The following is a 26,786-nucleotide window of genomic DNA, read 5'->3' as shown; positions in this document are numbered from 1 at the left end:
AATATGCTACAGCTCACATTGCTCTGCATTGGCTCATCTGTAGTTCAAGGATCTGTCTCAGTACAACCCAAATAACCTAGCAAAAAGACACCATTTAAAGACACTTATCAGGCTGTTAGGGATGAGGTCTCAGCTGTATTATTATATATTGTTCTATTTGAAAAGCTTTCTGTGGGGAAACATGAATGGAAGCGCACATCAAAGCGACCCATTACAGTGATCAGATATTGCAATCATTTACTCTTGTTTTGAGCAGGATTTTTATGAGCCATGTTTACCAGACTGTACTCAATATTAAATACAAAACCAAGGGTAAGTGTCACAAAAGCAAGGGAACAGTTAAGGCTCAACGCCCAGTAAGTCACCAGACCAGCTAACCCTTTCGTATTCAGTTCTCGTAAGCCCATTTCATATATTGCTGTTTGTATGTGCAACAGTGTGACAGAGGAAGCTAACTGCAGGCTCCTTGCTTTTGGAAAGCCCCAAACCTATTTTAACATAGTATAAAAATAGAAAACAGAATAAAACAGTTGTTAAAAAAGAAAGGTGGGGAAGGAATGCCACTGACATTTTAGCTTAACAGGACCAACCAAGGAAATCGGGAACAATGCATCGCCAAATTTTGGCAGGCAGTATTTTTACCAACGTGTTCTGTTTACCAGAAGCTGATGTACTCAAAATACTCTTTTCCCAAAATTGTGGGCAGTCAAAATAAATGCCACAAACAAAAATCAGCTACACATTGATCAAAATTTACCTATTTAGAAAGGGGACAAGAGTTAAACAAGGTGAAAGTAACAAGTCAACCATGTGCACATCCACATGTACTATACAATAAGAACATTCAAAAATATTGACGAGACACTGATCCTCTATTTTTTTTCCTTTTCTCTTTCAATCATATATATATCTCTATATATATTTATATATTTAAACAGCACATATGAAAACACCACTATAGCTTTCACTGTAGCCAACAGGAGAATTTTCACAAATATAAAAATTAAATTTTTAAGTTTTTAAATTGTTAAATTTCTTCAAACATAATACAGCTATACTGAAAGAAAATCTTTAAAATTGTTTCAACATTTAAACTCCAAAATAACCCTCAGGAATTTGCACACGTCGGTCAAAGATCCAATTCTGCGGTCTTGAACTTGTCAATCTTCACTTAAAGTAAAAATGAATTATCACCAAATGAATGAAGCAGAATCCTTTTTGACATTAGTCTGGTGGTGCTGCTTTGACAGTATTTTCAAAAGTTATTTTTCTAGGATGTCTGGTTTAGATTTGCATTTAGCATTTTGGAGGGGTGGAAGTCAGCAATCCCTCTAAGCTTTACCCTTGCTGGCCATCTGCCCAGGAAGCATCATTGTTATTAGTTTATAAGAAAAAGGCAGGTGCTGGCACCAGCTCTAAGGGCCAGGCAATGGTGATTATTATGAAGTTCCCTGTTCTTTGGATGAACTGTGTAAAACATTTTCTTAAAAGATCCTGTGTTAAAAAAATTAAGAACAAAAAGGTTGTCTACAAAATCCAGAATTGTTTTGCCTCTTCTTTAAAGTCTGAAGCAAGGGGGAAAAATGTTTTAAAAGAATGTCTAAGGGCCTGCTAAAATAAATGTACTGAACAATGCCCTACACAACACAGGGCCACGACACACTGAAGACAAATGTGATTGCTTTAAGTGTCAAGTGTTATACAGGTTTTTACTTCTGTATAAAAAGAGAGAGGCTCCTGGAACCTTAATTACGGTGTCCCTGCCACAATGTTCAGCTTTTGGGCAATGGAAATCTTGCCATGTTGCAGAGTCAAAATCCTGAGTATCAGGATCTAAAAGAGCATCACGATTCAGTGTCTGACCCAGAACTACTCTCCCGGCTAATTTCAATCTGTAGGGATGGTAAATTATCCAATCGACTTTTCTTTTGGCGTGACTGTTCTTTTTCTTTGATCAGAGCACCCCACACCCGCTGGAGCTCTGAATCATCCTCCTCTGGAGATGCTGCTGAGTTTTCTGATTTATCTGGAGTCTTTTCTTGCGTCTTAGGTGCAGATCCTAAGCGGGTCCATAAGTTACCTAAAGGGGGGGGGGGGGGGAGATAAAAAATAATATAAACATGAGAAAAACATGAGAAGCACAGTCAAATGCCTTAAACATTAACTACTGTATAGCTGAAATACTCAAAATGTAGGGAATGTAACCTTAAAAGTTGGTTAAACACAGTTTTGGTGTGTTACTTCATACATTTTAAAGCAGGGACGGGCAATTATTTTGAGCGGAGGGCTGCTTACCCAGTTCTGGCAGGCTGTCAAGGGCTGCGTGGGGAGCCCCGCCCCTTGACAGGAGCCCCGCCCCCTGGTCACCATATTGGGACCAATGTCCCAGGGCCAGCACTGGTGGGGCCCAAAGCGGGGCGCAGGCTGGCAGGGGTCCATGGAGCCTGGCTGGGCTGCACCAGCAGGGAGGGGGGAGCTGGCCCAGCTCTACAGAGCCACTGCCAGCTGGGACCCCTGTACTTCTACTGCCCTGCTCTGGGCCCCACTGGCACTGGCCCTGGGACACCAGTGGGGGCCCTGTGCTCCCACTGGCTCCCTGCCCACTCACACCCAGTGCCCCCCAGCCCTGCGGTACAGGCAGGGGGCAGCACACAGCCCCGACCCCCTGCTTGCCAGCAGGGAAGAAGCTGGTGCTGAACATGGGGAAAAGTGGCCCTGCCCCTCACCTGGTGCCCCATGCTGCAGGCGCTTGCAGCCCGCACAGGGCTGTCCGGAGCAGGCACAGGCAGCCCCGCATGGGCTGCAAGCCGCTGTAGCGTGGGGCACCAGGCACAGGTGGGCCGCTTCCCCCCCGCTGCGCTCCTTCCCTGCCTGGGGTGTGTCGTGTCCGTGTTGTCCGCCCCCCACCCCTTACCTAAGCTTCCCCTGCCGGGGCAGCCACATGCTCCCAGCCCAGAAACCCCAGCTACGGCTTCCAGCTCAGGGGACAGGGCCAGGTGAGCCCTGCTGTTGTTGAAGCCCGCCTAGCTTCCCTTGGGTCCTACTGCCTTTGGTTCCTGTCATTTTTGACAGGAACCAAGGGCAGAGAAACATTAATTTTCCAAAATTTTTTAGGGGCTCCACAGGCTGGATAGAATGGCTTCACAGACTGGATCCGACCCGCGGGCCTTATTTTGCCTACCTCTGCTTTAAAGTATGGTTTTACTTTAAAAAACAAACAAACCTGCCTTCCTACTCCCACCTGTATGTGTTTTGAGAAACCTGTGCTTATTCTAATGACAGGCCAAAATCAGATACAAAGCTGCAAACAGTTGCTGACATAGCTGAGTTAAGTACAGCGGTTATGGGGTATCATCTGTCACTGAGCTGTGCTTGAAGAAGCCCTAATGTTGATGCACTTTACCTGCATAGTCTGTGTGCACATCAGAATGCTTTGCTGGTGTAATATTGCCAAAATCAGTATAGTGGTAGAGCCACTCCTAGTGCAGACCTCCTCTTACTGTAAGCACTGAGGTATCTGTGTAAAAGTACTTCCCATACACAAAAGAGAATAAACTATATCAAGTTAAAATCAGAAAGCCACATACCCTTAGCTACCACTGCACTGCCAAAAGAGGTTACAATTTTTTCCCTAATTCTTTGCTAAGTTGTCTAAACAGTCACTAATGAATTTCTAACTCCAGACAACAGAACATTCTTTAGGACTGTCATTTGAAGTTCTTTCTTGTCATACAGCATCTTAAACAGCTCTCATTTTTAGAGAGTCAGAAGTTGACATTTTTAGCCTTTACTACAGAACAGTCTTAACTTACAAATGGTGTGAATTAAGGTTTTTTAAAATGAAGCTTATGGACACACAAGATTATGAAGTATAGAATTTTATCCACAAAAAAATATAAAACCCCCAGAAAATTATTTTTGGTATCATTTGGTTATTAAACAATAGAGGCACATCACCTCCACATACAAACCCCTAAGGCAAAAAAAAAAAGGGGGGCGGGGGGGATATTTTCTCTGTGTGTAACTAACCTGATTTCTTCTCCCGGGTGTCCGAGTAGAGGCCTTTCACATCTTGCTTGGGGATCCCTAGCCGGCTATGCACATCTGATATTGGTTCTCGACGAGGCGTGCTGGTGCTGCTTGGGGGTTTGACTTCTGGAGAGTGTGGTCTCTTTCCCAGCCTCTGCCGGACATCTGGAAATTTATTTTACAATGATTAGAGTGAATAGTCCTGTTTTGCATTCATTTTCCCCTGCCAGGCTAATCCTCAGCTTCTTTATCTACTTGCAAAACTTGGAATTAAAAAAGCCCCTTTTGTTTCTCTTTTTTTTTAATCTCTTCATTCAATCCTGCACAACTCATTATCCTTTCAATTTTCTGAATTCTTGTATTAGATTTTCTCCAGGCTTCATTTTCTCCTATGACAGGTCTGCCACTTGGCACCTTTGCAAAGTATTTCCCTTTGGGATATTTACTGCTACGTGGCTGGAGTTGTCCCAAAACCAAAAGGAGTAACAGTAAGTCTATACAGGTTCCTGAGAGTTATCTTTGGTTTTGTTACAGTTCTTTTTTAAGAGCATAAAATAGCAAAGGAAGTAAAAAAAAAAAAAAAGAAGCTTTCCATCCAGCATAACACTAGGAATAGTTTGCCTTCTTCATTGTTTTGTACCTAAAAAGTAACCAGCATGCTTCCGAACTAAAATATTACTTCCTCTTCACTTTGGAAACCAAAATGGAAAATCAGAGTCCCAGTAAAACAGAAATTTAACCCGTAACGCAATACATTCATCTTATGTAAATTTAGAGGTCTGTGTGGTGTAGCTCCTTGGTTCTGCACTTTTTTTTTTGACAAAACTGAAAAAAAATACATGAACACAAATAAAACGGGAACACATGCAAGCAAATCTGGTGTTCTAAAGAATGTAGAAAAACAGAACAGAAAAAACAACTGGACTCTTTCTATAAATAGTCTGTCTGACTAAGAGAAGCTTCTGAGTGCCTTTAAGATTAGTAATTTTTGAGTTTTAGTGAGGAGGTACCATAATATTCTGCATTTTATTTAGCATTAAGTAGCCCAAAAGCATTTTAGTTTTTTGTATCATGCTGACCTCCATGAAGTACAAGACATTTTCACCTAGACAGACAGAAGCCCTGAATCAAGCAATGACACGTCCAAAAAAAAAAAAGAGAGATGCCCCTTCCCTAGTTCCCAAAATACCGGATCATCTTTTCATCATCATCATCATACACTGCTATCTTTCCTGTCTCCCTTTTTGTATAAATGAGCAATTTGTTCAAACAAGTGAAGAAATTAGCATAATACACTTACCTGAACAAGTTCTGAACAACTGAAACCAAATGAACTGCAATTTCATTACTGCAAACTGCCAAAGTCTGGGGGACTTAACTTTCTTTATAATAACGTGTGAAAAATACCAGAGAATAGCAAATCAACCTGCAGCTGTACTGAACGTCCACAAGTTTTAAAGTTATAAGCTTAAAGTGACTCAAAATATACAAACACATGTGAAATACTAAGTCATCCAGTGTATGCAATACAAGTCCCAAATTACCTGATTTTATAGTGCTGGCTGGCTGACGCTGCCCTGTGTTATTCTGACGTTTTTCCTCTAATAATAGTCTTACATCTGCAACTTTCTCCGAAGATCCTTTGCTACCAATCCGGTTTTTGACGTTACTGGATGCTATACTATCTGCTCTCATAGAGTTCCTAAATAAAAAAAGACAATGTATTTCTAAACAGAGCAAAGTCTTTTGACTGAAGCCCGATGCAATTGTGAGAGATTCCTCCTGTGTATAAATCACACTTTGAAAGTTAATAGCCAGATTTCTTTTACTCAGAAGCATGGGAAAAAAAACCAGGTTATTTAAAACTCCTGGCATCCAGAGTCAGTCTTAATTCTTCTTCAAGCAAATCAATCAGTTCGGAGCACTATACGTTGCATGCCCTGCCTTCATGGTTGATACTTGTAACAAACAGTTTGCAAAATGTTTCTGATTTTATTACAAAATATAAACATCCTTTTTCAGAACCACAATAGACATTGGGCCAGTGCTTTTCCTAAGGTTTACATTATCACAGATTGTTAATGGAGACTATAAGCAACGTGTGCAAGGGGCTGCCTGTAACATCTCCCAGAGGTATGATATTGTCAAAGAGAGACCTGCTACCATCTGTGGTAAAAGGTGGTACCAGTGCCATTTTGGCAGCTTTCTAATCGCTACAAAGTACACTGAAAGCTAAAAATGAGGTGAATGAGCTCAGTTAGTACTCACTTTGAAGAGTGACACAGCAAAGTTAACTAGTTATAGCAGTGTCTTGGGGGGTTAAATGCAGAGTAAATGAATAATCTCAAAACTATTAACCTGATTTAATTCGTAATATAATGGTTCCATGAGGATCAAAAGTATACTTCAATTTTTAAAAACTTTTTCCTTACTTACATTATAAATACTTTGCATTATAAATAGAAAAAAATGGATACCTAGTTTAGTCTTTACTAGCCAACTCCATTTGTTTTAGAAGCTTTCATTTTCAAGTTCCTATGCATTAACAAAATCCTGCGATGTGGCGTTAACAAAACTGCAAGTTTGAACAGCTTTCTGTTTTTCTTTTTTTAAGTTTTCATTAAATCACATCAGAGCTAAAGATGCTCTGTTGATGTTCCTTTTTCATTTAAGTCATGCCAGTTCTGTCGCTGAGATCATAAATGATCAGTCTTAAGTAGGGTGACCATAAGGCCCACAAACGGGGACAGTCCTGGCTTCTGTAGTCTGGTCACAGCCAGTTGGTCAAAAGTCCTGGGTCAGAGTCCAACACAGAGGTAGAGAAGTGTGGTATACTAGGCAGGTGGCTGGCAGGCACTGCTCGGTGTGGGAGCAAGGATGTGCCACATGAGGGAGGAGTGGAGCCTGCTCCAGTCCACCCACCTTGGTCCTGCCTGTTGCACCATGCCTCCCCACCTTCCTGCCAGACTCCAGCCCAGGACTTTTGTACCAAACAGCCTGGACCGGACTGGAAGCCAGGGACTCTTCTGAGACGCTCATTTGCCCAGGACATATGGTCACCCTAGTCTTAAGGGAAGTGTCAATTGCAAGATTTCCAGTAGTCATTACCCAGGGCTCAGGATTTCCAACATGTTGTATACTGCACATTGAAATGTCAAGTCACAAAGAATACTGTAAAAGGATCATGTCCTATGTAAAGTCAAAACAGAACACTGTAAATTGTGTTCTGGCAATGATCACATGTTACACTATGGATGCCCCCTCTGGAAATATAAAGTACAATTGGAATGACAAATACACAGGATGTTAATACTGTCATCCCAGTCCTGCAGACACTTGCACGCCCAAGTTTATTTTTATGCAGTCCCACTGAATGCACTGGTACAACCTACTTAGTGAATTAAATCATATGCATATATGTGCACAGGATCAGGATGAAATCCTTGTACATAATATAGGCTTTAAAAGTTAAAGTGTGACTTTCATACTTTGAAATAATGACTTGAGATCTCAGTTATTGTACACTAATTAGTTACAAGAATTTCAGTTGATCTCTGTGAACTTACTGAAGCTGTGATTAAGTCGCTGTAACCTACTGTAACTACTACTAATCCTAGTGTATAGACCCTAGAGGTCTTTGGCCAGGCTCATAATCTGCTCCATCTCCTTCTCTAAAACTTATAAAAAAAAAAGTAATGGTATTTGGGAAGGGAAAGTGCGTGCCTATAAAATGTGTTATGTCAAGAATCTTTAAAATAAGCATTATGACGTAAGGCACCCTTCTAAGTAATAAAGCATAAGAAATTATATTTTTACCTAATATTTTTCAATTGAGATTCCACCTCATCTGCGTACATCGTCATTTTCATGCTCTTTTTGGGAGAGGGAGTTGATATCATTTTCAGTTCAAGATCATAGTCCATTTCATCAGAATCAGAAGCACTCGCACTCGATCGCCTGGCTGCACTGCGATCTCGGGCTTGCTTGAATGCTTGTAGCTCATCCCGGTACTCTACTACAACTCTGTCATCTTCATCCATATCTTGATCCTCCTCCTCCTCCTCCTCTTCCTCCTCAATAGGTTCCTCAGGAACATTCACTAGGCCTGAAGTACAATATATTAATTTTGACATGCTTAAGTTTATTTTTTCCATCAAGTTATGAAAAAGTATGATCCAAAAAAAATAAATAAATCAGAAAATATAAAGGCAGAATGACAGAATGAGTGAGTACTTATGTAACGACAAGTCAATATAGAAAAATGAAAGAAATGAGAGCCATGATGTGAGTCAGCCTATAACGATCAGTGTCCCAGAAGGTCAATTAAGTAATGCATCTGGATTTTTAAAAAAAATCTAAATTGCGCAATCATCAATATAATATATTGTGATACTTGCTGGAGAAATAATCAATTTTCAGTTTCTTTGAGGGGTTATGGTGGTCACTGCTGGTGCCAGAGAACAAATGAAATGCCTTTCAGGTCTCTCAATATAATAGGTGCTGGTATTATCAGTATTCTAATTTTATGTCACAGATCCATTTTTCCTCTTAAGCTTAGTGAAAGACATCTGCTTTTCAAATAATCTATTTGTCTGACACTATCTCATTTATAGAATTAATCTATACAAATTAACTACTAATTCAAAATGTCAACTTGCCAAAACAGAAGACAAAAAAAAGACTGTTAATGGAATAGCTGCCAGAAGATAAGTACAATGATAATTATTTTACTTGAAAGCTATACTTTCATTGAAAGAAAATTATTTTAATGGTTAAATTATGTATGCTAATGCTTTCTTAACATGGTTTTGCATTTACATACAGTTTTTCACCTTAAAATGTCTCTGTTGCTTCTAGTTCTTACAATACTCTTGTAAAACAACCATCAGGTGAAGACTGAACAAAAAAACATTTAAGGCACTGAATTAAGATATGGGTCTGGGCCCTAGGTTAATCCCACACCTCTATGGTAACCTTTTGTGAACTGCTGAATTTCTGTACCTCAGTTCCTCATAAGTAAAATGGAAGTAATACTGACTGTCTCCTAGCATTATAAGATACTACAAAGCAGCACAAGAGCTAGATAACCCCACCTTTACAAACAGGAAAACAGAAGCACGGGGAGGTCACATATCAAACAAATCGTAGCAAAGTACAGGATTCAAATATTCTGACTCGTCTTTCTTTTCTAGCCACCTCCATCCACATAGCACATGGTAACTACAGCTCTCTCTTGAACTAATCTTCAGTCTGGTTGAGGTGAAGCAAATCACAAAAGTAAGGCCTATGTCATATATGCAAACCACCATGATTTACAACAAAAAAGGTTGATTAATATAAACCTTAGCATTTCCTTCCCCTCTCTGTTTATGGAGTTTCACAACAGCAGAAATCCTCAAAATCTATTTGAAGATATAATGTGCTATGTGTTCCATTAGTAACTAATAGATTACCTGAATGCCGGTGCTTGTAAGGAGGTGTCAAGCCAACATCATCCCCAATAAGTGTCCTTTTCTTTATTACATCACGGTGGATTCGACGCGAATGATACCTTCGTTTCCTAAAATTCATCAAAAGAAAGATGTTGCTGTCATGTAAAAGGCCAAAATGAGAGTGGGCCAAACTCAGCCAAGCCATAAAGCAACTGCATTTTCACTGTCTTCAATGGCAGTCAAAAACGTGTATTGAGGGGCTCCATTTTGTCCACAGCATGCACATTAGAATGCAAGTACAGACTAATTTTAAATTTTTTTAAGTCTTAAAAATGTAAAGTCACCTTTGCTTAAATACTACGCAATACTTTTTTCTCCCCAGTTTTCAGATCTTTAAGGGACAAATCCATAGCTGAAAAATCTTACTGGCATGATTAAATAGGTGTACGGTCCTAGTCCCTTTGCCCTGTACTCACCAAGAGTTGCTAAGAATTCCTTTCATGCCCCCATAATTGGGATTGCCATATTTCATGTAATATTGGCTTCTCCTTGCAGCTCCGAGTTCTTTTTTGTCATCTGAAAAAATGTACTGAAGTCAAAGGAATATTTTTCTTTTTGCAGACACATTGGTATTAAAATTAAGAAAGTCTAAGTCAAGGCAAGACAAATGCACAGAAAACGGATGTCTAAAATATTAATGACCTTCTAAAATGGCCAGTCTCCTTCCTTCAAATAAAATAACACTTAATCAACACAAAAAAGGCATACAGTCTTGCTGACGACTCCTTTGAAATAAAACTAGAGCAGTAAAAGACGCATTATTCAGCTGATTTCATTCCACACAGCCTTTGACTATCTATTAGCCGTCTGTTTGATTACGTATCAGTAAGAGTAGGAATATGGACACTATCTTAGAGATGACACTCACAGGGCTTTGTGAAAAAAAGACATATCCATATCAGGAAAAAAAGCAAGCAATTGAGTCTACTTTACTTGTAAACAATCTAACGCTTAACATAAAAAATAATAATAAATCTTTGTGAAGCTCATCATTTAGGCATGAAATAAATTGTAGAGGGTCTCTGAAGTGGGCCACTTACCTCTAGTAGCAAATCTCATGAACAGTTTATTTCCTTTAGCTAGTTTGTTGGCTGGACGAAGATCATTACGTAAGAGAGAATCTTCTTCTACCTGAGAGAGCGCATCCAGCTTTGGGGGGGCAGAAAAATGAAGACAGTTTTGGATACAAAGAATGAAGTCTTTACATACACATTTATTTCATTCAATAGTCAAAACTAACAAGCAATTACTATAAAAATGTATCGTCATCTTAAGAACCTCCCAGCATGCGTGAGCTTTGTTGTTTTACAATTCTTTTGCTGTTCTGAAGTCTCCATTTCACAATTTCTTTCATACTATACTCACAAGGTTGGATTTTCTGACTTCTTGTATGCCAGAGACATTCCTTCTCCTCAAAATCCACCTTTGCAAAGCCCTCCAGTGTTGATATCCTGACTGACAAGCTCTTCGGATTGTCACTTGCCTTCGTTGTTTTCCCCACAAAATTTTATTTAATTACAAAGATAATTGAATTACTAATTTATATTTACATATATGTTTACTCTCAACTGACACCAGAACATTTGAAGTACTTTGAATATTTGGCCAAAAATGCATCTCTTATGCTAATATTTTTTCTTCTTTTGTACTGACCTCAACATCACTTGGATTATCATCTTCAACCTCTCCCTCCTCAGTCTCATCATCTGAGCTTTCCTCTTGTTTGTCTAAGAAGAACAAATCAAAAAAATATATATTCTTCATTTTAGAACAGCAGATTTTGGCTTCCAGTTTGATTTCAGAAAACAAGAGGTTATTAGTCATTCCGTGAACCCTGGTGAGAAACATCTGCATACATTTTAAACAGATTATATGAATGCAAAACAACACTAAATAATCAGATAATTTTCTTTACGCTTGCACGTTAAATCCAGGCAAGTGGTTGAAACAGGATTACAAGTCTAATAGAAAATGAAAGAAGTCGTACTGCACTTCAGTTATGGACAGAGGTCACCGAGATCAGGATTTTTAAGAGCTTTTTGGGTGCTTAAACCACAAACATTAAAAAAAGAGAGTCCTGAATGCATTTATTTAGCTACTATATAAAATCAAAACAAAAACCCATAATCTAGAATTAATTACTTTAAAAATATCAAGAAAATCTTTTAAGCTAAGAAATTAAAGGTATTTAATTTCAAGAATCGGCCACTGTTTTGGGAATTTTATCTACATGATCACAGTCACTAGACAACAGCATCATCAGTTTTCCAGTTTAATGATTTGCAATGATAAAAAGGTTGTTTAGACTGTTATAAACTTTTCCAATTATTCCTCAAATAGGGCTTACTAGTTAGTGATATATCATTTAGCAATACCTCTCTCACATTCCCCAAAGTACTTTACAAATGTAGGTTAAACCTTCCAATAGCCATGTTGTTTCCGTACGGGCCTTTAGGGGCGCTTTGCCAAACAATGAACACTAACAACTTGCAGGGTGGAATACAGCAGCTTTTCAACAGCTCACAGGAACTACACAAAAGTTAATGGCAGAAAGTGGAGAATGCTGAATCAGAGAGAATTCAGATAGGCAACAAAACCCAATTATTCAAGTTGGAACATGGCCAGGTTAGCAGGGATGGCATCTGATCTCCTACAAAAAAGGGTTGTGGGATCATTACTCATTGCAAGAGGTTTTATAACAAAATGTATAACTGATTCTCATATTATCAATTTGAAAAAGGGATCTCTAAGCCAAAGCCTTTTTGCTTTTTATTTTTTATTTATCTTCACTCCTTACCTTGCATAAGTCCTTTTTTGGGCTAAAGTTTGAACCTCACCCAGTATTCTTGCTTTTCCAGATGAACAGGTACGTACAAAAGTGTAATAGTAACATAAAGTCCTCCTACATAATGATATGTGGAGACCTGATGTAATACCTACTTAGTAGCCATTATGATGAATGTGCAAGTATGGCTCTTCAATTTCAATTAATACGATCCCTTAATCTCTAAAAAGCTCCTAAAGCAGGTACTTTATGTTTTATAGCATCTAGGTATTTATTTTAAATTATCTGATGGTTATATGTTTAGGTTATGGTGGTTAACTACTTAAATTGCAGTTTCATGGTTTTTGGGAAACCATGAAATCCAGGTTTGTCCACAAAAATCAACAAAAATAAATAAAACAGATAAACGCAATTCTGGGTCCCCAGTGGGAGCTCACAGTCCTCCCTGGCAGGAGGGGAAAGTGTTAGCTGGCAGGATGGCATGAAGGGCAGCAGACAAGATGGAGGTAGCTGCCCTCCTGTCCATCCCCCCCGCCCCTGGGGCCTCTCCACCAATAAGCCCTGAGATGCCGGGCCACTGCAAAATGACTGTAGAAAAGAACTTTATGCCATGATCAATCCGTGAAAATTGGTAAGTCCCCCCATGATTTAGGTAGATCCCTAGTTATGGTATGTGCTACAACTACACCAAAAAGCTTTCAGTTCAATGAAATGAGACATTGTCCAGTTAGATGATCCAAAATGTAGCCAGAAGTCTTCAATACCTTGTACAAATTAGCTTTCTTAAAGAAAGGAAGATGCTAGGGATGCTACGAGGTTGCAGAGAAAACCTGCAGGTAATAATATATTTGGGAAGGCAACTGGAAGTTTAACAAAGTTCTGAAAACAGACTTTAACTGACGGGGCCTGCTCAGGCTTAAAACAGAGAAAAGGGAATTTGTTTGTACAACTCACTTAAGTGACACTGATAATAACCTTAACAGCAGAAGCGTTTCTCACTTTCATTAGTACTGTGTAATGCCACATCAAAATAAGTTATCACGTCAACCTAACAGTAAAGCAGTTGGGTGCAGTCATCAGGTAACTGAAGCCAGAGATTTCTGAACTGTCTGTGAGACTATAATGGCGTTATGATTAGATGGTAAAGCAGTGGTCGCATCTACACAAGATGCTACTGTGTATTTATTTAGTAAATAATAAATGTTCAGTAATCCGAGTTACTGTGCAGTAGCGCTGGCGAACGCTTTTTTTGTGACGCTGCTATACAGTAGCATCATGCTGCCATTTCTGCCAAGCAGCGTTACTGGAGTCAGCATCTTGTGTAGACACACCCAGAGTTTCCAGATTCAAAGTCAAGGTGTAGTTCTGCTTTGATTTATTACAACTAACCTTGCAGCATGCTGTTTCAGAAAAGAGAATATTGGCTAAATTCAGAGCTGGTATAAACAGCAGTGGAAGTTACACAATGATAAAGCAGCACCGTGGCCCAGAGATTGTAGAGGATGGTGGTGTTTCAAGGAAAAGAAACCAGCAGAAGAATTTAGGTCATAAAGCACCTTCTTACACCCATTTACTTTTCACTGCTATAATGCTCAACTTCTACTCCCTTTCTTGTAAATCACAAGAATTATTGTTCTGTAACTTGCACCACTATTTACCGCACCTCTGAGTCTGGACCCATCTTTAGAACGTTCTATTGATCAAATCATTGTTTTTGGTACATCTCCAACCCACCTTTTGGGAAGCAGCTCCTTCAAAAGGTTTCCAAGATGAAAGCCTTTTTTAAACTGGAAGAATACATTTACCTGAAACCATATGACAGAACCTTCTTCAGTAACTCAGATCACGCAACACCCACACAACAAAAATTTTAGTGTGGGTATTTAACAGCATGACCCCTATATTCTGTGCATCTACCTTTCTTGGGTTTTTCAGTTGTCTTCTCTTCACTGTTTTCTCGGTTTTTGATTTTTTCCTGATCAGGCATAGAGCTCATATTTATAAGAGCACGTGTTGCTGTTACTTCATCAAGCCAGACCACATTACCTACACAAAACAAACCAAAAAAAAAAAATCAAGTTAGCCGAAATGTTCCCCTCAGACTCTTATGATGACAACCTTTATCTTAAATGCGTGCATCTTCCCCACATAAAGAAAATTATTATTATAAAACTTTCATCACATTATAGGTAGTAGTGAAAAAAAACCAATCATAGACCTGAAGAATGCACTGCATTTGGAAGCTGGTCTAAGTGTATCTTAACTGTGCAGCTGCTCCAGTAAAAGGTATCACCCACAGCACACTTGCCTCTCATATACCTCTAAGACCATTATGGCTACAACACCACTCAATGCTACCAAATTTTTTCTTATTTGTTTCCATAAAGGTAAAACAAATGGCTTAGAACAACTAGTTAGCAGAGCACATACATTTAGTGTTACAAAGACTACGCTTTTTGACTGAACTAAAAGCATGCTAAAACGAATATCCACATGCATAATGTGTAGATGCACTGATAAATGGAGGAATCATTCGAGTGTTATGCATTTTGTAAACCTGTCAAGAAGCAAATAGGATCGAATCAAGAATACTGGCTCATAAAACTGTTTGTTAATTTGTTTTGAAGAGTGTTACTTTGCATCTGTATTTATAACTCTTTACATTATTGTAGGAAGTGATCCTGAGGCATAGTCTATAAAGTAAGTCTGAGTAATTCAAGATTTCATTATAGAATACTGATGTTTATTTTTTTTTTAAAAGAGAAGATATGTTGCTGGATTAATGATTTGAGTACGAGCAAAGGTCTGTTAAAGAAAATGCAATGCAAGATCAGTACCTATCAAGAAAATATCTGAAGGGAGAGAGAGAATTAAAATCTCAAGCAGTAAAACTGATTAAGCATTAAGCTGATGATAGAGCTGTATAAAAGATAAAGGAAAAAAGTGGGCAGGAGAAAGGCTATGTCAGAGATGCTTCTTAAAAAAATATGCAGAACAAAGACCAATCTCTTGAGATGGCTTCAGTCCAGATACAGCCACAAATATATTTTGTTATGCTTGCCATAAAGTGTCACACTACAGAACATGTTCATACTTGTTTAATATTAAGATGTTTGAATAGATGAGACTCAAACAGAAAGCATGCCGTCTTCTAAATGCGAAGATTAATCAACAAGAAAAGCCATGCGTGAATCAAATACCCAAATGTCTTGTCATCTTCAGTTAGTTAAAATCTACACTTCTATGTTTCTCACTTGGAAACACAGCACCTTACCTCCATACATTTCCAGTCTTTCCAGGTTTTGTTCCACTGTTGTGCTAACATATTTTGAAGACAGTGCTGCACTTTGTCATTTCCGCTAAGGTCAGCATTTTTATGTCATTTTTATATCGTAAATAGACACAAAAATATTTTATGCTGCTAGGCTAACTGTATGAGTCTCTTAAACGCAGCATCAGAACCAACAACCACTTAACTAAAATGAGTCTACATACTAAAAATGCAATTAATAGCAAACCCTCATCTTGGCACAAACACTCTGCAGCTTTAGCCTTCATTACTTATCTGATGATGTGCAAACCAGAACAAAATCCAGATCTCTAAACAGCTTTAATCTAAGCGAGTATGACTGTAAATACACACCACATGAAGCTCTATGGCGCAAATGGACATATTTCAACTTTGTAACTTTTAATTAAGACTTCAAACGTATTAATTTAAAAACAGCCATGCTCCACTAGTGTTTGATAAAGGTGAGTAAGTTTCCTTTCAAGCTAATTACTAAACTATACAGTGTTTTGATATTCACAGCATTTTATTAACTCTTTCATTTGAATGCTCCTTGAAACTAAGGCAGAAAGCCAGGGAAAGTCAGTGGCAGAGGAAGGATAAGAAATCTCTGAGCTCTGCAGCACCAAAAAGATTAAGATTTACTTTACTTACATGACGTGTCATCTAGCCATTCAATATGAGCAGGAGGATACTCTTTGAAATAAGCAAAGATGTCCTGGGTACTCATCTCATCTACCCCACAAATGTAGATTGTATCCAGTCTCACTTTAGGGATTGCTGAGACAGAAAAATCTTTACTCACTTCTGTTGAACAGGTATGATTAAAACATTTTAAACTAGCAAAGGTGATTTTATTAAAATCATGTTCAAGTCATGCTATTCTAAACGTATGAGCTTCCAACTTGGTTACAACTCCACAATATTTTTAACTTTTCTAGCTGAAAATAAAATTCAGATATGGAAAAATACAATGCCATTAAGAATACAAGAATGTATTGTTAAAGAAGTTCTACTGCTAAAAATAGTTTAAGATCTTAAACTTGAATGACAACCTCTATGATTTTTTTCCCCACCTGGTGTTAAAAGCAAGAGTAATTGTACTGGTGTTAATTTTACCTTAACTGAAAATTAAATAAAATATTTTTCTCGTGTTTTCAATTAGGAATATGAACAGTTAACTGATTAATCATTTAATTGATAACCCCAGTGATAACCAGTTATAGCTTACTGGTTATTGGTTAGCACAGGGCAGGGAACCATCTGGCAGGGAACTGAAGTGGCATGGTGCCCCAGCCAAAACCAGAAAGTGCTTAGGGAGGGAGAGGGAGCGGGGACTAGTACCTATAGCTAGGCTCCACAGACCCTGGGGCAGCTGCTTGCAGTCTCCCTGCCACCTGCTACTAGCAGTCTGGGCTCCAGGCAGGCTCCTCCTGCCCACTGCAGAGCCCAGGCTACTCACAGCAGGGAGGCTGCAAGTAATTGCACCAGGGTCCATGGAGCCCAGCTATTAGGCCTGTGTGAAGCAAAAGGTATTTGCTTCAGATTTGGACTTGGTGATTCAGAGGGACAGCGATTCGATTTGGTGATTTGAATCACTGTCCCGATTCAATTCAGCCGAATCCAGATTCAAAGATATTCAGCGCTGAATCTTATCCGGCCATAGACTATATAGGCAGGAAGTGCCAGTGGGAGCAGCTGGGGGAGCAGCTAGACGAGCCAAGGCTTGAGCTGGCAGCCCCAGGAGAAGTCGCGGCTTGTCCGGCTGCCCCCCTGGCTTTTCCCCCATAGGGGCGAGGCAGGCAGGGCTGGCAGACCCAGGAGAAGCTGCGGGGGCTGTGGTGAATGACTGGGGAGCTGGGGAATTGAACTGGAAACTGGGGGTATGATTGGGGGTTAGGGGTATGAACATGGGCTTCCCCCCAGTTCCCAGTTCAATTCCCCCAGCTTCCCCAATCATTCCCCCACCTCCCCAATCATTCTCCTCAGCCCCAGCAGCTTCTCCCAGGGCTGCCAGCACTGCCTGCCCCGCTCCAGTGTGGGGGAAGTCAGGGGGGCAGCCGGGGAAGAAATGGCTTGCCGGCAGCCCTGGGAAAAGCCATGGGGGCTGGGGGAATGATCAGGGAGCGGGGGAATCGAACCGGGGGGGGAACCCTGTTCAATCCCCCAGCCCCTGGTTTAATTCCCCAGCTCCCCAATCATTCTCCGCAGCTCCTGCAGCTTCTCCCGAGACTGCCAGCACTGCCTGCCTCACCCCAGTGGGGGCAGCTGTAAGAGCAGCCAGCTCAAGCCGGGGCTCATCCAGTTGCTCCCCCAGCTGCTCCCACCAGCACTGCGTAGTGCCTGCCTGTACAGTCTATGGCCGAATCTCTCCGAATCGATTCAGAGACTTCCGATTCAATTCAGAGAGATTAATGGGTCTCCCAATTTGATTCGGAGATTTGGGCGCCGAAGCAAGCCAAATCTCCTTTGAATTGAATCGGCTACTGAAGCTTTGCACAACCCTACTAGTTATTAGTTACTAGTCTCCCCTCTTCCTTCCCCCTTCTCCCTACTGATTAATCATGTAACTGCTGTAATTACAATGGGTTAAATGGATTTTTTTAAATTGGTATTTACATCTATATTTTCAATTTGCCTTCTATGTGTATTTGACAGTACTTTCTCTAGACCCTTTCTTTCCCTGTTACCTCTGGAGGGTCAGTGAGTTAGGCCCTGATCCTGCAAAGAGATATGCAAGGAAGGTGGCCTAAATCCTAACAACACGGAGCCCCAGGGATTTTATGCAACTACATGCAGACATTTGGATCCACTTGCACTAATGCCCTTGCATAACTGGGGACTTAGTTTATTTTTGCTTCCATGGGTACTTCACCGCAGCAACGAAGAAAAGAAACATTTCAAATAAAAACAGGAAAACATAGTTGTAACACCATGACAGATGATGTTCAACAGAGTTCAAAGAACTCTTCACCCATGTTTTGAAAACGACTGATTTGTTTAAGGTTTGGCATTTTTTTCATCAGTTATCCAAGAGCCAGACCTTTATGGAGCCTGTCATATAAATGGGTGTTGATGACTTCCTTGGACAGCTAATCTACATGCAATACTAGGCATACCTGCCAGAGCAGTAAATTAAAGCATCTGCTCAAAGTAATTCCATTTCTTCCAAAAATCGTCTATTCCATCACTTTATGATCATTTAAAAAATTATTTCAAATTAAAACTATATGAAAACTAAAGAAGTGTAAAATACAAGTTACTGTTCTTAGCAAAGCCCTTCTTTGTGCAGCATCTCTTATGGAGTGAGGTAGTATAGCTATTAAAACTAGAGAGTCCACTTTTCAACTCTTTGCTAAAGTCATGGCACTTTCTGTACCTTTCTTCATCATGTCTCGGTCCAATGCCACATTCCTTTGGGCAAGATTCACCTCAGCTCGAAAATGAAAACGCTTTGCTCTTTGCTCTTTTTTCTCAATTGCTTCCTGAAAAATACAAGAGAAATACGCAGTCAGAAAGGAAATGTGTGCATTGTTCTAAACAAGTTCAACAGCAAGATGAGATGCTTATAACACAAATCAAGGAAGTGATACTTGAAGATTTTATTAGTTATCAACAGGCCTTCTTGACTCAAAATACAACACAAAACAGATGCAGAAACAAAAGAATTTAAAGAACAACTGTGGTTCAATTATGGGTGCACAAAGTGATTTATTTTCTTGTGGGTCGAGCAATATAATAAGAATCATGATGCTTTGTCTGCCACTCACTCTGCAACTCTGCAAGTTTTTAAGCTCTATGATAACCATGTTTATCTATCAGCAAAATAGGTACACAAAGCCAAAGTTCATGAAGCCCTCTCTTAAAGCAAAGGTTTCTTCCATCTGGCTACGCTAAACTTCTATTTTAAGATTACTGGTTTGCTTTCATGGAAAAACAGAAACAAGTGAGATGATACAGATCACACAGAGCTCTCAGGCAATTGAAAAAAAATTGGCAACATATGGCTTTTGGGAATATTTTTTATGTTAGCACTTCTCCAATACTAACTGGAGAGCCAACAATAGAAATCTTGTTCTGGCTGGTAATCCAAGCTATTTCTGGGGAGCTCATTAGCATAGTATCTAAGCAGCAGGGATACAAAAGATCTTATACAATCTCTTAAGAGAAACATTAGTTTTCTTTCTTGGGACCGATTCAAATTAATAGGATATTAACAGGACATTTTAAGCAGCTTTCAATGGCATGAACTAAAATACAACTCAGTACGTTAGCAAATGCTTAAGCAAGAATTGCCCTGATTGATATAATTTCAGGATAGATTTGCCTTGAAAATCTCTGAAAACTGATTAAAAAGTCAAACTTTTCTCATTATACAGAATCACCTCTCTTTCCCCACAGTTATTAATGTTGCATATCATTAAGGAATATAACAAAGTAGGAAGATTTTTTTCCTTGATAATTTAACATTAAATGTCTAAATGAACTGCAAGCATCCAACGCAAAGAAGGTAGTGACTAGGAACTAGAAAAGTTTTTCAATCCTAAACACGAACTTCTGGGTTTTCCCACTGCAACACGAGACTATAACTCACGCATCAGCACTGCTGTTGCAGGGGTTCAAATTTTGCAGTGCTCTGAAGATATAAAGGCTTAAATGGTACTGGAGCACTACACAGATAAAAGGTGAAATGATGCATCATATGGAAGTGCCAGTGCTTTAAAATTATGTCACATAGCCAGGAGACCAGCTGCAAGTTTAAGCTGTAAATGGTCCACAAAATAATGCCCTTAGACAGCGCCAGCCAATGGAGCCCAGTATTCCTGCCAAACATTTGCTTTCCCTTGTCACTTGCACAATAAGAAAAATTCAGCTGACTTGATTCAAAGGGCATTGCGATGTGGAGTGGCACCACCGCAATTCCAATAAGAGTCTCCTTGTTTTTTGGCAAATGCAGAGAGCTTTTAGAAACAGTATTAGACATTCTTGGTGGAGTACAAAAGCTTTGCCCACAGCTAAATCTTTCACTATACAACCATAAAAAAAAGATGCCTGACTCAGGGTTTCCACAAAAAGCTTGTCTACTTTCTAGATTCTGTAAATTACAAATGCTGGAGTATAAAAGAGTCATTACAGCATGTGAAAAAGCTCTAGAATCTTATTGTCTTATCTCTGGCTGTTAAAAAGGGACTACGGGCCCCTGAAAGCCACCACCTTAGGAAGCATAGGAAAATGCTTCCTATTCAATTAAGTAATACAAAATTTTAAAAAGGGATCACACTTGACAATATTACCTTGGAGGTGACGTCTATTCCTGTAATGAAACTTCCAGCTTTGTTTTCGTATCTTCTGCTAGTGTCCTACAATAAAGCAAAATTACAACAAATGCTGGATGACGGCTAAACGCAGCAAGCTTGCTAAACTAATAAGATCTGACCTAGTAGTCAGCTCTGAAAGAAAAAACACATCCCTTTTTATTCTCCTGACTCCAAGCTAGTGCGGCATCAACCCACACAGGCACAATTCTCACCAGGGTCAATGGAGTTACAAGCAAACAGAACGGATCAAAAATCATTACACTTTTTTGCAAAGATTCACTCTATTTTAGCATCTTAGATATTTACTTTTAAAATATCTGCATTCACAAGGGTGGAATTCACTCTGCTACAGCAAGGAAGTGGAAGTGATTATGAAACATCTTTTCCGTCTCTAATTTCCATGATTTTTTTCCGCGGCATCTCAAGTACGGTTTCCACCCAATTCCAACCGCTCAAACGGGCTTCATGTAATCCGATTACATTAAAAAGGATACGTTTTCAGTACTTAGTTATCAAAGGGGAAAAAAAGTCATCACAAAGTCAACTTTTGCACTAAAACTAGCATTCATTCTCTTGCCACCGCTGCTTGAACCATGTTCCCCAAAACCTCAGCGTCAGTCACCGCCCCGCTTCTCTTCTGAACAAGCCTATTATGACCAAAGAAACCCATAAATGACACGGTGACCTGGAGGGGAAAAATAAAAAGGACTTTCATTCCTATCGGTTAGTAAAGCAGCATTCACAAAGCGCTGCGCTAACCCAGGGGTGGCAAGCCCTAGGGCATGCGGGCCACGAGGGACAAGGGCCGACCAGGGAGGGAGCAGGGAAGCCAGTGACAGGCAGGGCAGGGAGCAGAGCGCAGAGCCACAGATCAGGCAGCAAGCCCAGGGCAGGGAGCAGAGTGCAGATCAACAGGTAGGGCAGGAAGCAGAGTGCAGAGCAGCGGATCGGGCAGAGAACCCAGGGCAGGGAGCAGAGCAGCTGATTGGGCAGGAAGCCCAGGACAGGAAGCAGACAGCAGAGCAGCGGATCGGGCAGAGAGCAGAGCAGCTGATTGGGCGGGAAGCCCAGGGCAGGGAGCAGAGCGCAGAGCAGCTGATTGGGCAGGGGAAGGGGGTCAGTGACGCAGTGCCTCCCCCCGAGCACCGGCGACCCCGCCCCCCGGTCTCGAGGCGCGGACGAGTCCGCGGTGCCCCGGGAGGGGAGCGCAGCGCAGGCCGGAGCCCCCCGCCCCCCCCGCGGCCCGTACCGGGAGCAGCTCCCGCAGCGAGCGCCGCACGGGGATGGCCTCCAGCTCCCCCTCCTCCACCTCCATGGGCTCGGGCTCCGCGCCGCGCGCCTCCGCCTCCGCCTCCGCCGCCTTCACCGAGATCCGCAGGCCCCGCACGGCCGCCATCGCCCCGCCAGGCCCGCCCTCCGCTCACGGCCAGCGAGGCGCGCCGGCTAGAGCGTCGTCGCCGCCGGCCTCCAGGCACGCCGAGACGGGATTGGCGGACAGAGCGTCCCCCCGCCCCGCCACGAGCATAGAGGCGCGCGCTGTGGGGACAGAGCGTCCCCAGCGTCATAGAGGTCGGGGGATAGAGCGCCTCTGTAGGTCCTCCCGCCTGTGGTGCTCCCTGCGGCGGAGTGCAGGCGGCGCCTCGTTCCCGCCGCTCGGGCCCGTGTCTGCCCCCTCGCACTGACACGACTCAGGGCAGCGAGTCCAGGCTGCGCTCTAGTGTGGGGCGCCAACGCCTCGTTTCTTGGTGCTGCCCATTCCTCGCCGGCACCGAAGGCCGGAGCGGTTGAACCGAAGCACCTGCCGTTTCGAAGCCGAGTCCCGATTCTCGAACGACGATAAATCTCCGAATGTGCTCATCCCTTCCCCCCCCCGTGCGGTTGCGTGCGATGTGTCTTGCTGCATAGCTGGACTTTCCCCAACCTGCGCTAAAACTTCGGGAACTGAACCGAAGCCACGTGAAATCGATAAAACGACTCTCCTTGACTTCGACGGGCGTTCGATCGGGCCCCCGTCCAGACCCAAACCTGCTGAGCTCCCGCGTAGGAGACGCAGGTGCTTGAACACGCTCGAGGCCCCCCCAGTTTGTGCCTTGCACTCACGACCGTGCCGGGGAGCTCGACCTCGCACTCGCGACCATGCTGGGGAGCTCAACCTCGCACTCGCGACCATGCTGGGGGGCTCAACCTCGCACTCATGACCGTTCCGGGGAGCTCGATCTCGCACACACAACCATGCCAGGGAGTTCGACCTCGCACTCGCAACCGTGCTGGGGAGCTCAACTTCGCACTCGCGACCGTGCTGGGGGGCTCAACCTCGCACTCATGACCGTGCCGGGGAGCTCGATCTCTCACACACGACCATGCCAGGGAGTTCGACCTCGCACTCGCAGCCGTGCTGGGGAGCTCAACTTCGCACTCGCGACCATGCTGGGGGGCTCAACCTCGCACTCACGACCGTGCCGGGGAGCTCAATCTCAAACTCACGACCATGCCAGGGAGTTCGACCTTGCACTCACAACCGTGCTGGGGAGCTCAACCTCTCACTCGCAACCATGCTGGGGAGCTCGACCTTGCGTTCACAACCGTGCCGGGGAGCTCGATCTCGCACACACAACCATGCCAGGGAGTTCGACCTTGCACTCACAACCATGCTGGGGAGCTCAACCTCGCACTTGCAACTGTACTGGGGAGCTCGACCTCGCACTCACGACCATGCTGGGGAGCTCGACCTTGCACTCACGACCGTGCTGGGAAGCTCAACCTCACACTTGCAACCGTGCTGGGGAGATTGACCTCATACTCACGACCATGCTGGGGAGCTCGACCTCACACTCATGACCGTGCTGGGAAGCTCAACCTCGCACTTGCAACTGTGCTGGGGAGCTCGACCTCGCACTCACGACTGTGCTGGGGAGCTTGACCTCGCACTCATGACCATGCTGGGAAGCTCAGCCTCTCACTCACGACCGTGCTGGGGAGCTCAACCTTGCACTCGCAACCGTGCTGGGGAGCTCAGCGCTACGTGCTGCTGATTCAATGGTTCGGTCGTGCAGCTGCCGCCGAGATCGAATCGTGTTTTGCTCATGGCCTCAAGACCAGAAGGGTAGGAAAGCTGAGATCTTATTTTCCCTCCTCCTCCGTGAACTTTCACGCGCGTAACATTTCTGTTTCTTCTGACGCCCTGGAGATTTGTTTCTTCGGAAGCCCTTGCTCTTGCTCGTGTTGTGCGTTTTCATGCTTTCCGTGAGAGAGACCCACCGTGTCGGCCGACTGGCATGCGTGGAGTCTTTACAATTTATCCTGTGTGCATCGGGTTTGCAAACACGGCGTTCGTGCTTGCGTGTGGACTCCAGGCAGATTCTGCGTATGTGGTATCAGTACTGAATAAGTGACTGTAGGCCTTTGGAAAGGGAGGCTGCAATTTGTTTTTGTGTAAAGACTCCTGAGAAAGAACAGTTAAAAATATGAAGTCCAGAGCCGCTGGTAGCAAGATAGTTTATTTGACCACAGGAGAGCAGGAAGAAGTTTCTCATGGAGCTCATCAGCTCCATGATCTTCTGGCCTGAAAAGTGGCAGGGGTTCTTTATACCAGGGGCCTGTCTCTCCCTTTTCTGACTGTATTCCTGCTCTGTACATGGTCCGTTATCTCCCTCCGGGGAATTGTTACGCTCACTTCTGTTGTGTACTTGTTGGATGAGAGTCGCTGCTGAGCTCTGAATCACTGCTGTTTTGAGTTTTGATTCAGTTGTTCTTTGGCTTTTGCTTTAAATGAAAGGACCCCTATTTACATAATGGAAAGCTGCTGCATTCCCTGAGCTGGTTACAAGGCAGCGGCGTGACGGCATGCTGCTCCAGCCTGCAGAGTGAATAGAAATAAGCCACATGTTTCTGAACCGTGCCGAAACCTTGGGATCTTTTGCAAACCTCCTACCAGCCCGGGTCTAAACTGTTCCAAATTCACCAGGGTTTTGCAGCCGGGGTTTGGTTTGGATTTAGGGCACCTTTACCAGGAGTAGGCTAAGTCACACCTCTCTCCAACAACTGCCAGATACTTACTAGTATGTCACGTGTGTGTTCATTTGCTGGGGCGTGTTTAAGTGAATTGTTAGTGCATGAAACCTTGCTAAATGGCACTGAGTGGCTTCCCAGAATCTGGGATGTATTTGGTAGCCGTATTGGTGTGAGACAACCGAGTTGATCTAATAAAACTTATCCTTTCTGAACCAAGAGTTTTGCATTCCCAGACTCTGAACATTTTAACGAGGACTAAATTGAAAAAAAATTCTCCCATCTCTGTGTTTGTTACCTTTAAGGGTTTTGTTAAAGGGGAAACTAATAAAAACAACAACTGCTGCAAACCCAAAACTTGTCCTAAGAGGCTTTGACTTGTCTCCCTGCTTTTCTGTGTGCTCATGTGAGGAAGTGCTGGTGCTATAGTTTTTCACCAGAGGGAGCTCTTGCAATAAAATGTCTTTGCTACAGAATGAAAAGTAAAGTGTAATCTAAATGCCCAAAGCCTCAGGTATAGTGTCTGGATTAAGCTAAAAGCAGGGGGCAAAGGGAGCCATGGGGTAACAAAAGGAGTTTGAATGCACTTGATGGAAGGAGTCTTTTGGTAATGATCTGAATTGAGTTTCAGAGGTGAACAGTTTGGCTCTTGTGGCACAGAACATAAAGCTCCCGTGACTCCGTGACCAGAACAGGGACGTGTTAGTCACTGCAAGGCTGCTTTGTCGTCCTGCCTGGTCCTGATGACTCAGTGCAGGACCCTGGCATGGCTGCCCTTCAAATGCAGTGAATTGCACCAAGAATGAGCGCGGCTGCCGCTCAGACAGGCGTTTCTGCACTGGGAGGACAAACCAAAATGAAGTGGGCTGAAGGGTTTGGGAGCAGATATGGATCAGCTGCTACCTGGGCTGTACTCGTCCCACCCAAAGTAAGGCAACCTCTCTCAAAACTGAAAGAATGGCCGGCTCTCAGGAGGAAGGATGGTCTAGTGGGTAGGGACTTAGGCCACAAGAGAAGGCCCCGCTCTGTGACAGACTACTCATACCCACGCTACTCGGTACACCTGAGACAGTGAGCCTCAGCAGTGCAAGCTCATGGGTGGCTCTGTTTCCTCTTGGGAGTCGGTGCTGCGGCATGGGAGTGAGGACATGTGGCGTGGGTCACAGCAGTGCTCCTGGGTATGGCATTGGAGTAATATCCAAATGCCCTTGACCTCTCCACGTCTCATTTTCCACTGTGAAATGGGGATAAGAGCACTCCCCTACCTTCCATGGACGTTGTGATGGCGAGTATATTAAAGATTCAGCAATAGGGCAGCAGAAGTGCCTACAAGAGGTAGATGGATTTTTGGTTGTAGCCATGTTGGTCTAAGGACATAGGCAGGCAAGGTCCTTTGGGTAGATGTGATATCTTTTATTAGACCAGCTGAACAGCTGGGAAAAAAAGTTAGATTTACCTGTGACATGGCAAGAATTTGCATGTCAGCCTGTCCACGCAAACTTAACTTTCCAAGTTCGAGAGATGGAGACAGAAAGAGAGAGCTGAGGGAGAAATTAGATTAGACTGGCTACTCACTACTGCAGCTGTCTGTCACATTCAGGGGCGTCTGTGTCTAGGAAGATTTGTTGACCGCTGGTATGCAAAGGCAGCACATTTTTTATATATGCATTCCCTTATGGAAACTCCTCATAGAATTTATCAGAGCTAGAACAGAATCCTTTAGAAATGTAACACAGGTATCTAGAAATGCTTCTGGAAACCTCAGGAAATATCATAGGGCTCAACACGGTTTTTGACCCATGCCACAGAATTTTAAGGAAGGGCTAGGAGTCTTCCTTAAATTCGAGAAAGCTGAGAACTGTCTA

At 42.6% G+C, this 26,786-nt stretch overlaps 1 protein-coding gene across 1 annotated transcript; it reads right to left on the bottom strand.

Annotated features, from left to right (window-relative positions):
• Positions 1-104: 104 nt before the first annotated feature.
• NCBP3 (nuclear cap binding subunit 3) lies at positions 105-22,336 on the bottom strand. Its single transcript, XM_006274014.4, has 13 exons — positions 22,163-22,336; positions 20,890-20,955; positions 18,975-19,080; positions 16,250-16,375; positions 14,224-14,352; positions 11,175-11,248; positions 10,562-10,670; positions 9,938-10,037; positions 9,483-9,589; positions 7,846-8,134; positions 5,574-5,731; positions 4,030-4,194; positions 105-2,080 (listed from the first exon to the last, which is right to left on the bottom strand). Exons 1-13 carry the CDS (start codon positions 22,307-22,309, stop codon positions 1,845-1,847), a joined length of 1,812 nt encoding a protein of 603 aa, XP_006274076.1. The 5' UTR covers positions 22,310-22,336; the 3' UTR covers positions 105-1,844.
• Between the last annotated feature and the right edge of the window lie 4,450 nt (positions 22,337-26,786).

This window comes from Alligator mississippiensis, chromosome 14 (assembly GCF_030867095.1).
Source record: "Alligator mississippiensis isolate rAllMis1 chromosome 14, rAllMis1, whole genome shotgun sequence".
Taxonomy (NCBI): Eukaryota; Metazoa; Chordata; order Crocodylia; family Alligatoridae; genus Alligator; species Alligator mississippiensis.
The sequence above is the reverse complement of the archived record's forward strand: the minus strand, read 5'-3'. Positions and strand labels throughout refer to the sequence as shown.